The sequence below is a fragment of the Perna viridis genome, chromosome 15 (genome assembly GCF_037379345.1).
Source record: "Perna viridis isolate PV_CMFRI_1.1 ecotype Kerala chromosome 15, ASM3737934v1, whole genome shotgun sequence".
Taxonomy (NCBI): Eukaryota; Metazoa; Mollusca; class Bivalvia; order Mytilida; family Mytilidae; genus Perna; species Perna viridis.
Genome location: NC_142459.1, coordinates 16,248,529 through 16,267,910, shown reverse-complemented (window position 1 = coordinate 16,267,910; position 19,382 = coordinate 16,248,529). Strand labels below are relative to the sequence as shown.

The following is a 19,382-nucleotide window of genomic DNA, read 5'->3' as shown; positions in this document are numbered from 1 at the left end:
CAAAGAAAATAAGATCAGGAATTTTAATTGAATGCCTCAGACCTGGCCAATCATCAAATTTGTTAAAATTAACCAGGATTGGTGACCTTGATGTGGTTTCATCTGCACACAAGTCACTAAATCAGTCACAGGGTGTCCTTAAATACCGGGGTCGAGACCTCGACGCCTTGACTGATGAAGAGATATGTGACGAACTGAAATCACAAGGCGTTAAGTCAGTGAAAAGATTTACTTCTCGACGTGCAGATGCAACCATACCAATGAGAACAATCCTGTTAACATTTAGTTCCACTTCAGTGCCATCTCATGTCTACATTGGTCCATACAGGACAGCTGTCAGTCTGTATATTCCTAACCCACTTCGGTGTTTTAAATGCCAGAAGTTTGGACATGGAAAGGGCCAGTGTAGAGGAAAACTGTTTTGTTTCCGATGCTCTGAAGAAGGACACGAGGGAATCGACTGCAGAAAAGATCTGAAATGCAGAAACTGTGAGGAAGCTCACATGTCATCATCTAAAGATTGCCCTCTTTATAAGAAAGAAAAAGATATTTTAAAGATAAAAACTGAAAACAAAATTTCATATAGTGAAGCTCGCCAGAAGTGGTCCCTTTCCAACAATTTTCTTGCATCTGGCAAAACATCTTATGCTAGTGTTGCAAAGCGTGCTTGTATGTCCTCGACTGTTGAGGTGCAGACGATCATGAGTTGGAAAGAGGATATCAATGGTCTTGCCAAACTGCCCACTGAGGTATCCACCAAAATAATGAAACCATCCAAAAAATGTTTAGAGGAAATTAAAAAGGCCAGAGCTAAGAAATCTCACCAATGTTCCCAGACTCAGTCATCCCAAAATTCCGGATCATCTTCAAAATCATCTCCATCATCACAACAGTCATCGTCTTCCAAATCTCAACAGAAGAATGTCCAACCCCAAAAAAAGTTGGGGAATTTCCGTGTGGAGGACTTGGAGAAATCCAAGTCTAGGCGACAGATTGTGTCGCCTGTGGTGTCGGGCTCGGATTCCGAATCTGACATGGAAACAACAGATCATGGACTTAGTCCAGGTGAAAACTGGCTGGGTCCCGACCTTGATCAGATTAACCAAACAGATCCTGTTGCCATGAAAAAATACAAGGAGTGTATCCCATGTGATTGCCCTTTCTCTATCAAACATGTTCTTCTGGATTGTGTGGATTTTGCCAACACCAGGCAAAATTATTTTGACTGCGCCAATATGTTTGATTTGTTCAAGACCGTTTCATCTAAAAACATTATCGATTTCTTGCGGGACGTCGGTTTATTTAATAAAATCTAAATTGGATACCACGTTCCTCGCACGTTAAAGAATCCTGCTGTGGTATTCGATAGGAGTAGGAACCTTTGCGCTATTTGAAATATTGCTGCTCGGACGTTAAACCCCAACAACCAACCAACCTATTACTCATGACCACTACAGATCAAGAAAAGTATCCCCCCCTCAATCCAATAGAGACACCACCATCTTCCAGGAAAAGGAAAAGGAAAGTGCATACAAAGACTGGGCTAAAATCAACCAAAGCAACCAGTGACAAGTGGACATCATGTCTACTTCAGTAGTCCAGTCAGTGAGGTTCTAACGACTCCTCCATCTTGTGTAGTGAAAACACAAAATACAGCAAGTACTATGCAGAGTAATATGTCACTAGATGTCAGGTCTGTTCCTACAAGGGTTGGCCAAGTTATGTCATCAACATTTCCACCGCCAAGGGACCGTATAGAGGAGGATTTTCCAAACTTTACGACTTCCACTACTTTACACCGGCAATATCAACACCTAACCAGTAAAAGACAAACATGGGGCCTCCCACTCCTGTTTCTTCTGTAACTACTACAATGGATTCACCATCTACTGCCATGTTAACTAGGACTGAAACTCAGGCAATACCAAGTGATTCACAAGTAGAAAGTCATCAGGTAAGCGAAACCTGGCAATACCAAGTGATTCACAAATAGAAAGTCATCAGGTACGCGAAACTCTGGCAATGCCAGAAAATTTTGAAAACAACTTGTGTAGGAGTTACGGCCCCTGAAACAGTTTTTTTTTGCATTTTTCGCATGTGCAACTTTGAAAATCTTCTTCTCAAAGCATAGAATTCAATGAAAGGCATTTATTTTCCGTAGGGTATCCCACACAAAATGACTGTTGGGATTGTTGATTCATGAAAAAACATTGCCGCCATTACTAAAAATAGAACCTAGGGATCAGATGGCAGTTTTTTGCAAATAACTCAAAAACTGTTGCCTTTAGCAAATTTCTGGCAGGGATAATATTGTTCCGCATCATGAGACGGACCTATGCCAAAGGCCATGTGAGCTATTGCCATCACTTGGCGTCCGTCGTCGTCGTTAACAATTATACAAAAGTCTTCTCCTCTGAAACTACTTGACTAATTAGAGCCAAACTTGGTATGAATGTTCCTTGGGGTATCCTGCATAGAACTGATGTGGGGATTTTTGATTCGTCAAAAAAAATGGTGGCCATTACTAATATAGAACAAAGGGGTCAGACAGTAGTTTTTCACATATATCTCCTAAACCATTAGGTTTAGCTGAATTCTTAAAAGGGTTAAAGTGTTCAGCATGATGATATCTATCTCTGGTCTAATATTGGTTTTAATCCATTAAGCCATATTGGAGTTATTGCCCTTTTACAATGATTTTTGCTATTTTTAATGTTATTTCTTTCAAAAATCTTCTCCTCTGACACTACTTGACCAATTGAAACCAAACTTGGTATGAATGTTCCTCGGGGTATACTGCATAGAACTGATGGTGCAAATGATCAATGGAAAGATTGGATGGACTGTACTAATGTGAAAGAACTTTTTTTTGATTTTTGATTTACGGAAAATTCATAGAATGGTGGGTATTTGATTTCATGGCTCCTGATTTTACACAAGCTAAATAGACAGGAAATTTGTTGTTCCTTGTGCATCAATTTTCATAGTTTGTTTAACCATGAAATCAATGAAAATTGGAACTGAAGAAATAATAATACTTTCACTATGTCCCTTCCCCTTTGCAGCTTCACTGGTGAGGGGATAATAAAAAAAAGTAGACCATTTCTTTAAAGATAAATATTCAGCCTTACCAACAAGTTCTCCTTCAAGTGATATCAAGGTTTCAGTTGTCTGTGGAAAAGGACTTTGAACAGGTTTATAAGGTTGCTTTTCTGCAGATCTAGGAGACTTAATTCTTCCAGTATGGTCTTCTGAAGATTCTGGTGTTTTGACTTTGACTTCCTCTGGTTTTGACCATGTTGATTTTAATGGAAAAGCAAGTAGTTCTGATGATGGTAATTTGACAAGTTCAACTACAGGTTCTGGTGTTTTGACTAGTCCAACTACTGGTTCTGGTGAACTGACTAGTTCAAAAACTGCTTCTGGTGCTTTGATTAGTTCAACATCTGGTTCTGGTGATTCCACTAGTTCAATGACAGGTTCTGGTGTTCTGACTTGTTTAACAACTGGTTCTAATATTTTCATTAGTCCAACTACTGGTTCTCGTGTTTTGATTAGTTCAACATCTGGTTCTGGTGATTCCAATAGTTTAATGACAGCTTCTGGTGTTTTGTCTTGTTCAACAACTCGTTCTGGTGTTTTGACTAGTTCAACGACTAGTGCTGGTGTCTTGGCTAATTCAACAACTGATTCTGGTAATTTGGCTGGTTTTAATGATCTGACAAGTGGTTCTGGTGATTTGACCAGATCAATAACTGGTTCAGATGTTGATGACTTATCTTTAGGTAAACATGATGGTGTTCTGTCTTTGTTAACTTGAAATGAAGTTTTGTCAGCATTTGTTTCAGGTTTTGAAATTTCATTTTTGGCTTCTGGTTCTGGCATTTAAGATATTTCTTCTTGCTTTGTTGTTTCTGTTGCTGAAGATCGGATTATGACTTTAGGCTCTGTTGAAGTTTTGATAGATTGGTCCAAAGAAGGTAACTTTATCTGAATTTCAGGAGTCTGTGATTTCACTGGAGCTAGTGGGGTTGGTGTATTTCAGGAGTCTGTGATTTCACTGGAGCTAGTGGGGTTGGTGTATTTCAGGAGTCTGTGATTTCACTGGAGCTAGTGGGGTTGGTGTATTTCAGGAGTCTGTGATTTCACTGGAGCTAGTGGGGTTGGTTCAGGAGTCTGTGATTTCACTGGAGCTAGTGGGGTTGGTGTATTTCAGGAGTCTGTGATTTCACTGGAGCTAGTGGGGTTGGTTCAGGAGTCTGTGATTTCACTGGAGCTAGTGGGGTTGGTGTATTTCAGGAGTCTGTGATTTCACTGGAGCTAGTGGGGTTGGTGTATTAGGTTTTGATACAGACTCAACTTTCACCTCAAAAACTGAAATTAAATGCAGAATTAAAGCCTCATAAATACATCATAGTCAAAACATGAGCTAACAGTTTAAACATCTAACCTACAGTAATAGTAAATTTTGGAGGTAATTTGTTTGTTTCTTTCTCTCTCCTTTCATCTTTTTGTCCTTAAGTGGATTTAAAATTACAAAGTATCACTGGTCAAATGTAACTGATATCTTATCTATATATATAGTCAAATGAACATATCATCAGGATTTTCCTCCTTTAACATAATTTATCAGCAAAACATATCTACTTTTTGTTGGAATTTACTTGATGGCTTCTTAACCTAATATAGAAGAGTCATTTAGTATCTAATATTAAATTTTATATAAACATGGTCTTAATTATCATAACTATTTATCTTGAAAACTTTAGGATATTTGCCAAAAAGGTTTAAAAAAATAGGTAGTGATGGGCAATCGGAAATATTTCATAACTGATCATCGGAAATAATCGGAATTGGATAATATAATAATTCAGACATTCTTATAAAATATAAGTATCCAAACAAAATTTTAAATTTTAACTGCTGTGAAGTATAATTCATACTGAAGTCAAATTATGATTGTTAAAATCAGCATACCATGCTTTTCTGACAAATTTTAAGAAGCTACCATGATTAAACTGTATGATCAATTATTATGACTTTGATCATAATGATAATTAGTATTTTTGGAAAACAAAAGTTAATGAAGACTCATTTTTAGGCAAGCAGCATTAAACTGAAAAAGGAATATCAGTAAAAAACCATGATGATGGAATTATTTTTCAGTATTTTATACTGTTTATAGGTCTGATAGTTTATAAGCTGTTGTTTCTGATTAATCGATTATTGAATTTCATAATCAAGTAGTAGCATCAGAAACCCATTTCGATTAGATATACCGATTAATCGGAACATCACTAAAAATAGGATTGTAAAAAAACATGCATTGGGAAGTTGTTTGTGGCAGTTAAATTAAACTATGGTTATAAAGCATTTATCTTTGACAACATCATGTTATTTTAAAATATTGTATTTTATACAACATTTTGAAAGAAAAAATATTAAAAGTTGGCTGTACTTTGCACAAGCAGAGCACTTTGTGCTCCTTTCCATTTCTCCAACTTTTACTATAGAAAAGGTATTCATATTGCCCATTTCATGACATCTGCATAGATTATGGCATCAAAAATCAGTTTTTTGCATTTTCAAAAAAAGTTTAAAGTGGAATTGTGACATCTTGGTACTACAACTACGATATGTTACAAATGATGAGTAAAGAAATAAACTTCTTCATCAGATTACCATGTTTACCTGAGGTTTGAAATATTGGTATCACTTTTGAGTTCTGTCTTTAAGTTGATATGCCTCACTTTCTGGTCTCTTGGGAAACACAGTCCCTTCTAGTTTACAATCTCCTCCTTCCTCTGACAACCATCTACAAAAAATATCAGATTTCATTTTGATAGCTGCCATAAAAACACAATGCAAGAGCTATAAAACGTCTCATCAGCAAATATTTTGGAATAAGATTATTATTAGGGAAAAATATGTTACATATTATACAGTTATTAAATGGGTTGGATGCAACAGACCAGAATATTTGTCCTGAGATACTGAGAACACTTGATAATTCTCAGTACCAAAGGACAAATGTTCTGGTCTATTGCATCCAACCCATTAATAACTGTTTTATTACCTAATTTGTCTATGAGATATAATAAATAATGGAAATGGGGAATATATCAAAGAGACAACCATTTGACCAGGAATAGGAAATTGACCGCTCCATGTTTACGAATCGGCAGACGAGAGTCACATCTACGTTTTTACACACGAGTTTTTTGTGTGTAAATTCCAATTCAATGAAGCGCTTTAAAAAGTTCAACCAATCAAAAGGCTTAGATAAAGGTCATGGGGTCAGTGCAATAGACTCCTCAAGGAGACTATTGTACCATGCAATAGTACATCGACAATGCAATAGATCGCCCTGTCCTGAATAAATTTTGAAAATAGAGAAAAATATGTATATATTTAATAAACAAGATAAAACCTTATAATTAGGTAATAATTAGTAATATATAACTCTTAAATAGAATAAAACTGACCTTTGGGAGCTGAAAATTGTTTTTGTATAAATCTATAGCTATAAATCAAAGAATTCTGACAATATATTACAACCCTTTAAGACATTATAACATACAATATAATATTACTAACCAATGGAGACTGCATTCAAAAGTACCTGTTGTAATACAATGTGCATGTACATGCATAAGAAAAATATGACCTCCTCATTTTCATTAAGAGAAATAGCAAAAGTACTGCGGTCATGATAAAGTCCCTATGATCGGCAGTTCATTATATTATCACAAATGTTCAGAAACTACCTTCAAAGAGGATGTAATCATATTCATTCAAAATTAAAGAACCAGTGAGCTCATTCACACATACCCCACTGCCCACACTAACAGAAGTATTATAAAACTCATGAAATATAAATTTATCATATATACTCAGTGATTCCAAAGTTGTTTTTAGTATTACCAGACATTTGTCCATTAATCACTATATAAGCATTATAAAAATCAGCTTATAAATACTGAACCAAACCATTTTTTACTGGTTATTGCCTTCGGACTGGCAAACTGGGGAATCACTGGACACACTGAAAATACTCAAATTCCTATAACTCCCATAAAAACTTCTCAATTATTATAGCAATAATCTGAATAAGAAAAGAAACTGAGAATACGTCAAAGAGACATCAAATCAACTGAAAAGGAGAATAAACAACCAAAGGCTACTGATTCACATTCATAAAGAGAAACACATCCCGAAACTGCCTTCATGAGGACATCTTCACATTCATTGAGAGAAAAATATCCTGAGACTGCCTTCATAAGGACATTCTAAGTTAACGTTCATAAAAAGAAACATATCCCGAGACTGCCTTCATAAGGGAATCATCAGATTCATAAAGAGAAATATATCCTGAGACTGCCTTCCTAAGGACGTCCTCACATTCATACAGAGATACATATCCCGTGGCTGCCTTCATAAGGGAATCATCAGATTCATAAAGAGAAATATATCCTGAGACTGCCTTCATAAGGACGTCCTCACATTCATAAAGAGAAACATATCCCGAAACACCGTCATTAGGACATCGTCACATTCATACAGAGAAAAATCTCCTGAGGGCTGAGACTGCCTTCATAAGGACGTCCTCACATTCATAAAGAGAAAAATACCCCGAGACTGCCTTCATAAGGACGTCCTCACATTCATACAGAGAAAAATCTCCTGAGGGCTGAGACTGCCTTCATAAGGATGTTCTCACATTCATAAAGAGAAAAATACCCTGAGACTGCCTTCATAAGGACATCCTCATATTCATAAAGAGAGAAATATCATGAGATGGCCTTCATAAGGACATCCTCACATTTATAAAGAGAAAAATATCATGAGAATGCCTTCATAAGGACATTCTCACATTCATAAAGAGAAAAATACCTTGAAACTGCCTTCATAAGGACGTCCTCACATTCATTAAGAGAAAATTATTCTGAGGCTGCCTTCATTAGGACATCCTCACATTCATTGAAAGTATATTATTTTGAGAACAATAATGAAAGACTGCTTTCAAAATATTAAACGAGGAAAAAACATGAGACTGCCTTCCAAGGAGGTCCACACATTCACTGAGAGAATATATTGTATTGCCATATATAGAGGCCCATACATCCACTGACAGAATAAAGAGTTTTGGTATGCCTTCAGTGATATGCTGAATACAGTTATTTGTTTTAGAAAGTAATGTACTGGATACAGTTAAATAAAAAGCTATGTTGAGTACAGCATGATAAGACCATATTTTAAAATATAAATACATAGTTTAAAAAGAATGAAAAACTGCAGCTATGATGCATATCACTGTGCCAGTGGCTTGTGGATAATATCAATTTACTAGTCAAAATAACTCAAGAATACATTTTCGCCCTTAATTCTAGCCTGAGGGTAAATATCAAAATTCCTAAACCTTCGGCACAGACAACTTTGTTCTCATATTATTAATTACATACCAATAATCATGATTCTATGTCAAATGGTATGATAGTAGTTCAAGGACTATGGATTTGCTCTAAGAGAACGGAAAAAAAATCCAATATCATTTGTCAAGTTTGCATATGTATTGTGACTTATTCAAGTTACAGCTTTCTATCCCTAATAGTTGAGATTTCTCTCATTTACTGGTTATCACAAAATTTTATTTTGTCCGTAATTCTGTCCTGAGGGCAAATATCAAAATTCTGAAACCTACCGCAGAATTTATAATCATAGGGTTAACATTGTGCCGTTATAAGATTCTGTGATTTGTGGTTTCTGAGATTATCCTGGCCATTACATACAGAAGTGTATACAAATACAAAGTACAGCAAAACATAATCCCCTCTGCTTTGTTGAGCACGGGGATAGCAAGAAAATAAAAACATTTTAATGCCAAATAAATACATGTATCAGTATAAAATCAAATCTATAGCTGAATACATATCAAAGGTTAAGTCCTATGGCTACATTTTATAGTGATTTAACTACTGTTAGTTCACAGTATAAACACTTATACATTACCTGTTATTTTCCTATAAATTTATCACTCTGAATTTTTCCTTCTGATACTGTAACCGAAACAATTTTTCCAGTTGCATTTTACATAAATTGTCAGTAGCATATAATATATAGCACATTTATTGTTTTAATATCACTTATTTGGAATCAGTAACATGATTTACATGTATATAAGTATCTACAAAACAAAAGAACTGTACAATTTTGAATTCTTGTTTTATTTAAGAAATAATTCATGGCCGACATAAATTATTTCAATTCTAATATGACAATTTTAACCTTTATAGCCAGCGAAGCCGCTTTGTTTTGTATTGTAATGCAAAACCAGACGTTATTGTAACTAAGGAGGGAGCAAAGTTTTAGATTGTGATACAAAAAGTCACAGACAAAATGACGTATAGAAAAGATTGTAATGATAAAATATACCACATTTAAAACATAATTAATAAAAAAGTGTCTGTAAAATCATCAAATTTTGTTGTAATTTACCTTAAGCAGAAGCAGTAAACTACGCATGTGTCAAAGGTGTTTTATTGAGTGTTTTAACATGGGTATATCCATGTAGCGATTACAGCACGTCATATTACTTGTCACTTGGGAAAATAATTTCTTCAGTGGCAGCTTCTGATTCAGAATTCACAACCATCTGAACATACCAGCCAGATCCTACAAAATCCAACAGAATTCACTATTAATTACTTATAAGCAACTATTTCTAAGTGTAGGCATCCATGAAGACTTAAAAGGAATTTCAGAGAAAACAAGAAAATGTGTCTGTAAGGCATGGATGTCCTGCTGTCATCAACCAATCTGGGAGTTAATATTGACTCAATTGGGAAATAGACTGCAAAGCTGTATAGTATATATACAAGAAAATAATCATTTTACTGAGTAGTGAAAAATCAGTGACATATTACAAATAAATTAAGTAAAATGGTCCTAAATGCAAAATTTAACAAAATTCACTCAAGCATAAAATATAGGTCAAATTGACGTATATACTTTAAAGCAGTGCAGTATATAGGAACACTAAGGTAATAATGGTTATACTTATATATCGATAAAAAAAATCAACCTTTATGCAATATTTAATCAATCATAAAATATAGGTTATATTGACTTAAGTCTTACTAATGTCTTGTAAAACTGTTGTAGACTACTATGCTAGTACAATATTTTGACATACTACCATAGGTTTCTTAGAAACTGACCTAAATGCAAAATTTAACCAAAGTCACTCATGCATAAAATGTAGGACATAGTGACCAAAAAGACGCTGAACTGTACTACACTGCACAAGATCATTGCAATGGTGAAATATTTTTGATATATTACCGAAGATTTTTGAAAAATGGTACTACACGTAAAAGGTTCAAGAATTTACTGAACCATGAAACATAGGTCAAAGTGGCAAAATGTGGTGGATCACTGTTGTACTCTATAGGATTAATATACAGGTGAAATATAATTGATGTATTCTTCCTACTTTCTGGGACATAGACCTAAACACAAAACTTACCCAAATTGAAACGTACTCAAGCACAAACAAGGTTAAATCTATATGGCAAGGCATAAAGAGAAGTGATTGGTTCTAGATAAAACACTGATCAGTAACTATTATTTAGTCATAGAGATATATAGTTACCAGAAAGAACAAGAAACTGAAAGCATATTTTTTTATCATGATGATCCTTGTGCAGAAGTATATAACACTCTCCAAACCAATAGTCTCCCCCCCCAAAAAAAAATAGAGGCTCAAAGGAACCTGAATTGCTCACCTGGTATATGATACCAAAATTTGTCAAAAGTCTCATTAAACATGTTAAAAAAATATATTTCATAAGTAGTCATCTTATACCTTATATAGTATCTTATACTATTTTTTTATACCTTGCATTGCTAAACATTTTTTAATTGAAAGTTCCTATTTATCTATTTATCTTTTTTTAGTTTTTGAAATAACAGCCAAAGGATAAAATTTGTGAAAAATTGTCATTTAATGGCAATAACTTCCATCAAACATCGTTTGACAATGTCAGTCATTATACTTTTGAAGATTTAGTATTTTTGCTATTTGAAGTTTTTTTGTAGCTATATTAGTTTTTGAACTAATAGCCAAAAACAGCTAAATTTGAGAAAAATTGTCATTTTAGGGAAATAACTCTTATAAAACATCATGGGACAATTCACCCATATTTACTTTTTTGGAGATCTTATATTGATGAACACTCTTGCCCAATAAAAGTTCTTTCCATCTATTATAGATTTTTTAAATTATAGCCAAAATCGGTAAAATTTGTGAAAAAATATTTAAGGTTATCAAGTCCTATAAGACATTATTTGACAATTTCAATTACATTAACTTTTTTGTAGATCTAATATCAGTGAACATGAATATATTTATTCAATCATATTTACAACAATGTACATAAATATTCTTCCTATCTGCACACTTTCACTGAAATTCACTGAACTGTTAAGGATTTGACTTATAAGGAAAGGAGGATTTGACTGTACCGTACTATACCCCCTTTGCAACTTCATTGGCGAGAGCATAATAAATGTTGCAGGTAAATCAAAGATTTCTTTTATATTTGTCAAATTTAAATATATATACTTGTACTTGAAAATTTCAATTACATTAACTTTTTTGTAGATCTAATATCAGTGAACATGAATATATTTATTCAATCATATTTACAACAATGTACATAAATATTCTTCCTATCTGCACACTTTCACTGAAATTCACTGAACTGTTAAGGATTTGAACTTATAAGGAAAGGAGGATTTGACTGTACCGTACTATACCCCCTTTGCAACTTCATTGGCGAGAGCATAATAAATGTTGCAGGTAAATCAAAGATTTCTTTTATATTTGTCAAATTTAAATATATATACTTGTACTTGAAAAAGACTGTTACCTTTAAGTGGAACATTTAGACTCACCAACAGACTCTTCATGAGACACCATAGGTTCAGTTGTCTTTTGATAAAAACTTTTCACGGGTTCATCAGGTTGCTTTTCTTCAGACCAAAGATCTATTCTTTCAGTATTGTCCTCTGAAAGTTCTGGTATTTTGACAAGTTCAACAACTGGTTCCAGTGATTCGGCTAGTTCAACAACTGGTTCTAGTGAGTTGGCTAGTTCAACAACTGGTTCTAGTGATTCGGCTAGTTCAACAACTGATTCTAGTGAGTTGGCTAGTTCAACAACAGGTTCTGGTGATTTTGCTAGTTTAACAACTGGTTCTGGTGATTCAGCTAGTTCAAGAACATGTTTTGGTGATTTGGCTAGTTCAACAACTGGTTCTAGTGAGTTGGCTAGTTCAAAAACAGGTTCTGGTGATTTGGCTAGTTCAACAACTGGTTCTAGTGATTCGGCTAGTTCAACAACTGGTTCTAGTGAGTTGGCTAGTTCAACAACTGGTTCTGGTGATTCAGCTAGTTCAAGAACATGTTTTGGTGATTTGGCTAGTTCAACAACTGGTTCTAGTGAGTTGGCTAGTTCAAAAACAGGTTCTGGTGATTTGGCTAGTTCAACAACTGGTTCTAGTGATTCGGCTAGTTCAACAACTGGTTCTAGTGAGTTGGCTAGTTCAACAACTGGTTCTGGTGATTCAGCTAGTTCAAGAACATGTTCTGGTGATTCAGCTAGTTCAAGAACATGTTCTGGTGATTTGGCTAGTTTAACAACTGGTTCTGGTGATTCAGCTAGTTCAAGAACATGTTCTGGTGATTTGGCCTGTTGAACAACTGATTCTGGTGATTTAGCTAGTTCAACAACTGGTTCTGGTGGTTCCGATGGTTCAACAACAGGTTCATGTGATTTCCCTAGTCCAACAACTGGTTCTGGTGATTCGGCGAGTTCAACAACAGGTTCTGGTGATTTGGCTAGTTTAACAGCTGGCTCTGGTGGTTTGGCTAGTTTAACAACGGGTTCTGGTGGTGGCATCTTTTCTTTGGCAACTAGAAATGGAGTTTCATCATGGTAAAAAATTCAATATTTTGTCCATTGATAACTTTTGATAAACACTTATCAACATACCAGATTTGTAATAGGACAATCCTGGAACCTACTGTCTCGAATCACAAGATAAAGTATAAACTATTTTTAAATCATGTAATCTTTGGCATATCAACAGTTTTTCTTCCTTTTTTTATTTTTGAACAAATTATTATGCAGTTAATTGAAAATAGTTGTCCAATCTGTATGACTAAAAAAAAAATTAACATTTTAATCTCTTTATCCTTTGAATAATGTTTGGGAATTCTTTTAAATATAGATCATAAAATATTCAACATGGAAGAACACTACAGATACTACATGAAAATAATCTTATTTGAGCACCAAACTATATGCAAAATTCTTGTAAATAATAAATTAATAATATAATATAATTATTAATAATAAATAAATAATGTTTAACTCCATAGACAGTCTGTTATTAAATCTATAAATGTCTGCAAAACAATGAAAAACTGTCTCTATAAATACACCATAATGTGTCATTTTATTGTTTCTGCATGTCAAATGTTTTATTTTTACTTGAATAAAAATGTTTCATTACATATTTTTATTTGAACTTTTAAAAACTGCTTTTTACATTTATCATTATCAGTAATATCCAGAATCATTTCAATTCAAATATCCATGAGAACAAAGTCCAACAATGCATTTTAAATAAATTGATTTGAACCTTGAAAGTTTGTCTTATATATTTTCATAAAAAACTCTTATAATCCACTCATTCATGTTGTTTATTTACACTTTCTTTTATAAAAATGTTGACCGAAAATTTCAACAAGCAGCCAGTTACAAATGCAACCAATGAAAATGGTTCTGTCATGGATCACTAAATCTGGCTCGATCTGCCAAGAGGGATAAAACGACTGGATTGCAACCCTTGTTTAGTGAAGATTCTTTTATCTTGAATATAATAGTTTCCTGTACATTCTGATAGCCCTGCAATTGTAGTGCTTTTGATACACAGTGTTCATTCTAGGGCCATGGATCCCTCAGAAAGGAAAGGAAAGGGCATTTCATAAAGAGGGAGGGCATTTTAACAATTTACCAAATATTTATGAAAATAAAACATTGAATTAGTTATAATATATGTATTACTTGAAAAAAATGAAAAGAGGTATATCAGAGCTTGAAAACTCATCTATATATGCATGTATGTTCATAGAACAGAAGATATAACCTTAAAATAAACATACATGTGTATTGAACTACAAATATAAGTGTTAACATTTTATGAATTCTTTTATTAACTAGTCTTTAAATAACAAATACACTTTCCTACCTAGATGTCTGGAACATTTAGATGTGAATTAATATAAAAATTTTAATTCCATGGAATAACTACACAAAGACCTAGTATTATCCATGTTTTTTTAAAAGACTAAAGATGCTAAAAATGAAATATATATGAAATAGATACCGGTATTTATGTTGTTTTATTTGTTTGTTTTGTTTTAAGTCAGTTCTTTCTGTAAGGTGTTTGTTTGCAAAAAGGGGCCCTCAGTATTTTTTTTAATAAAAAGGAGGGTCTTCTTATTAACACAAACATAAATTTTCATCAAATTTTTATCTTCACCAAAGTTTTCCCGTGTATTCTCCTTAATGCTTTCTACTAGTTTACCTGATATTTTTCTTTTCCTCAAAACAGTTACTTATTCATTTACTGCAAGTTCACCACGAGTTGATTGCCTCGCATCAATTTGACCTGTGTTGGTAGATTCTGGCTAACCATGTCAATGACAATGTTCTCATCTGGACCAGGGATGACGCTACATTAGTATTTAGGTTCGCCAGGCGGCCTCATTTCCCTCCTGGTGGACCCATTCCCCAAGACAGAAAAATTCCCAATCTCAGCAAGCAAACTTTATTTTCCATATTTTTTTCACACCTGTGCCCAGTTTATAGTTATTGTAGTGTGTTTGATCATTTGCAGAAGGTTAAGTGCATTTACACACATAATTCCTGACAGCACAGAAAAAATACAGTTGTCTCTTGATCTTTCCATTTTTTTATTTTTTCCCAATTTTTTTTTGCAAGGAAAAATTCCAAATTGCTTGAATGGGGGACCCAGTTGAAAAAAGTCAAAATCATCCCTGTGGACAAATCTTCATCTTAAGATGTAAAGAAATTCCAAAAAATGTTTTGCTTAAGTTCCTGTGCCATGATTTAGTTCTTATATCAAGATTAGACATCAACTAGTTACTCTTAAAATCAACTATGGACTACTGTATCATTTGAAAACGGTTAACCAGAACAGAAAATTGTATCAAGATCGAGTCTGGGAAAACTCCAGCAAGTCAAATTTCAGCACAGCTTTCAGGCGCAAACCTATGCTGCAAGGGCACACCCTGGAATGAACACTGGATACAACAGCAGTCAATTTCAATAGCCTTCAAAAATCACAATACTAAAAACACCACAAAAACACTTTCTATGGGATTCTCATAAATTCAGAGTATTTATTAATATGTAAGTTTCAAATAAACAGTAACATAATGCTCATAACTCTTAACTAAATTGGCATAATACAAAACAAGAGCAAGAATGCTAAAATGTCTCGCTTGCGACACCAGCTTGAGTTAGAGATCATGGTAAAGTAAGGTCAAGGTCACATGGCATGTACCAGTCAGACATATATGCCTAACCATCAACCCACATATCAAATATTGTTGACCTATCTTGCATAGTTACTGAAAATGAGGTCAAGGCCACTTGATATGTATAAGCATGTCATATACGTCTTGCAAACTACCCATACAACAAATATTGTCGGCCTATCATTCATAGTTACAGAGAACCAGACCCCATCCTGAAAACTTAACCTGCACGAAAACGAGGTCAAGGGCATTGGATAATAACTGACTCCTCTATACAGATTTTAAGCATCTTATTGGTATATATAGTAATTAGATATTAAGGTTTGTTCCCAATTGTTAATGCCGATGTCGAAGCCGGAAAAGCCATACATGTCTCGCTTTTTATGACTTTCGTTTCAAGCAAGACAAAAATCAATGCACTGTTCAGCTTGATACATATGTGTTCATGTTTTACAAGTACTTATTTCCTGTAAGCATGAACACAATAATATACTGGTTATTTTTTGATGTAAAAGAAAATATTCTAAGAGTAATTAGGAATTGCAATTTGAAAATTTGAGAAATATTAGAAACCACTAATGAGGACGACGACAGACATATGCCATATATCAATATATAACCACAAAATTTTGTGGCCATATAAAAAAAGAACATATTAAAAGGTCTAAAAATCTGTGTTTCTTTTAATTACTGTTAAATAGCCAATCCTATATTTGTTATTTTACCCCTTGGGCTCCTTCAATCCCAGAACTTTGCTTTCAGATTACCTTTGACAATTTCAGATACAATGTTACTTGAAACATAGATTTTTACGGCCATATAACCAAATTACCTGCAGCAGGTTTGCTATAAAGTACTGGTCTGACATCTCCTTTCTAAAACAATGGTGTAAAGACTGACAGCTTAAAACCATTTATATTGATAGAATATAGAGTGTAAAAAATTGTATAGCAATGCACAGTATCCCTGAAATTGTATGTATTTAAGGAGAGTGTCTCCAGACTGTTCATAAATTAAAAAATAAAGAGCTACACTGAGCGCAGCATGATATGACCGCAGCAGTTGAACAAATGTAGGTCAAGAAAGCATGGGTACAGTAATATGCTGGACACAATAATGTGCTGGTTGGAGTGTAGGGAATTTGATAAGGCAACTATTAAAACAAATCCCGTCAAAACTGGACCACAAATAAAAAAGTTATATTTTTTGGCATGGCCCCATTTGGCCCCTTATAGCTCAGAAACGGTAGGAAATACAAAAAATTGGCTTAACCGTATGAATGCAGAATTTTATAACGAACATTTAGAGAAGAAAAAAAGAACAATACCGGATGAAAAATAAAAAATTGAAGGGTAATTAAAAATTGACCATTTTGTCCCCTTTTGGCCCCTTACCTAGCTCAAATTCAATTTTATATGGATGTAGGGAATTTGATAAGGAATCCATTAAAACAAACCCTGTCTCAATCAGACCTGAAATAAAAAAGTTAGATTGTTTGGGAGTGACCCCATTTGACCCCTTATAGCTCAGAAACAGTAAGAAATACAAAAATCAGCTTTAACCCTATGCAGAATTTTATAACAAACATTTAAATAAAAACCAGAACAAAATCGGATGAAAAATAAAAATGTTACGGGTAATTAAAAATGACCATTTTGGCCCCTTTTAACCCCTTATAGCTCCGTAACCGAAGACCAAGTTCAAATCCGATTGAGAATGAAGTGTAGGGAATTTGATAAGGAATCCATAAAAACAAACCCTGTCGAAAGCGGACCAGAAGTAAAAAAGTTAGATTTTTTGGGCGTGGCCCCACTTTGGCCCCTTATAGCTCCGAAACAGTAAAAGCTGCGTCAAATCTGTTGAGTTACTTCAGATGTAGAATTTCATAAGGAACATTTCAGTAAAATCCCATCAAAACTGGACAAGTAAAAAATTCTCTACATCAAATTTAATGGAAACACCTTATTTGGCCCTTTTTGGCCCCTATTTCAAAAACGGAAGGGATCAGAAATTCCAAAAACTATCGCAACCTTCCTTTAGTGGTCACTAATATTGTGTTAAAGTTTCAAAACATTTGACCACAGATTACTCAAGTTATCATGTGTCTACATACGGAATAAACCTGATACAGACAACAACGACAACGACAACTACAGACATCGTGATACCAATATACGACCGTAAATTTTTGCGGTCGTATAAAAAACTACACACATGAAATGCTCTCCTATACTATCAATCTGACAGAACATTTATGTTTTTTTCAACCTAAAGAACATGTATGCTTTTTTAATATAGTTACACTACCAAATCTGCGTCTGTATGACACATAAAATGCCCCATTTCTATATCATGGGGTGATAAGACGTGTCCCCAGTTTTACATGTATATTTCAATGCACAAAAATTTCAGGAGAAACTGCATTACTGATAGTGCTAAATTACCCAGATACAAATAAAATATGCATTAGTATCCGAAGATTGACACAATGCAATTTTCAAAATACTTGCATACTGATTTAAATGTATCTCAAAAATAAAAACAAAAAAATTCATAAAAATCAAAATGCTTTGGCCTTGCATGATATTGTAAGTTAAAACATTCTACCAAATATAAAAGATGTAGCTCAATAAAGATCTACATTGAGTGTGAGAGCAACATGATGAATGTGTGTGCGAGTGGATCAAGTATATTTTGTAGTTGGGTTAGACAAGTAATCCATGTTCAGGATAAAAAGTGCTACAGTTGACTGTGACTGGAAAGTCCGAAAACAATTGATAGGTGATTAAAACTCATTCAATGTTAGTATGTTACAAAATGCCTTGTTATTTAAAATCTGCTTACCTTCAACTTTCTCCATGGCAGGTCTTTCACACCATAATCATACCTCAACTCCTCTCCTACAGCTATGTTTTTTAAAGCAACCAGGCCCAATTTGGGTACATCTTGACTTGTAGTGTATTTCTTCATTTTGCAGTTTGCTTTCGAATTGTCGTTGACCATTCTGCCAAAACCAGTTGATTCTGATGCATCGATTCTATAATATTTTTAAATTAAGAGCTATTGCTGTACACAATGTTTATCATACACACATAATTTGTGTTGACTAAGGCTGCATTTTTGACTCGTACAGTTATGCCTACCCAGAATTGTTTAAGTCCATATTCTATTATTAACAGAAGGCTGTCTAAAAGGATTATAGATAATTGCATTTTAACAAAAACACTGGGTTTCTAAGAGCCTGAACCACTCACCTGCTGTTTTCAGGCAAATATCATGTAAGGAGTTATCTAACAACTTAAGTCATGATAAATGTTTTCTGTAGATTTTATATTACTGAACATTTTGCAGTGGTACTAGTGGTTTCTATAATAGAGTAGGCAAATCTATAGAATTTGTTAATTTTTACAACTGTCAAAATGGTAAAAAATATGGGAATTGCCCATAAATGACAATGACTTCTTGAATACAATTTTTCTTCATAGAATTTCTTTTTGGTCTGTTATTTCTGTAAGTTCTTTTTCTTTGAAAGTTTGTGTCTACCTACCTGTACCAGTACAATAGATTTAAGAAGAATAGTCAAAAACCGTGAAAAATTGTCAAATCACGCCAATAATTTTAAAATTCTCCTCAGAGGAATTTGGTCATATTAATTTTTTTTGTAGACCTTTTGTTGCTGAACATTTTACAATTTAAAGTTTTTGCAAATCTATTTTCACTTATAAAATACCAGCCAAAAACTGTAAAATTTG

General features: G+C 33.9%; 2 protein-coding genes across 2 annotated transcripts; both read right to left on the bottom strand.

Annotated features, from left to right (window-relative positions):
• Window positions 1–2,936: 2,936 nt before the first annotated feature.
• Window positions 2,937–3,885, bottom strand: LOC148597154 (uncharacterized). Its single transcript, XM_088563005.1, has one exon. It carries the CDS (start codon window positions 3,883–3,885, stop codon window positions 2,941–2,943), a length of 945 nt encoding a protein of 314 aa, XP_088419131.1. The 3' UTR covers window positions 2,937–2,940.
• Window positions 3,711–18,635, bottom strand: LOC148597153 (uncharacterized). The gene is made up of 5 exons (XM_088563003.1): window positions 18,475–18,635; window positions 11,956–12,975; window positions 9,594–9,672; window positions 5,692–5,815; window positions 3,711–4,374 (listed from the first exon to the last, which is right to left on the bottom strand). The coding sequence occupies exons 1-4, from the start codon at window positions 18,488–18,490 to the stop codon at window positions 5,713–5,715; spliced, it is 1,218 nt and encodes a 405-aa protein (XP_088419129.1). The 5' UTR covers window positions 18,491–18,635; the 3' UTR covers window positions 3,711–4,374; window positions 5,692–5,712.
• Between the last annotated feature and the right edge of the window lie 747 nt (window positions 18,636–19,382).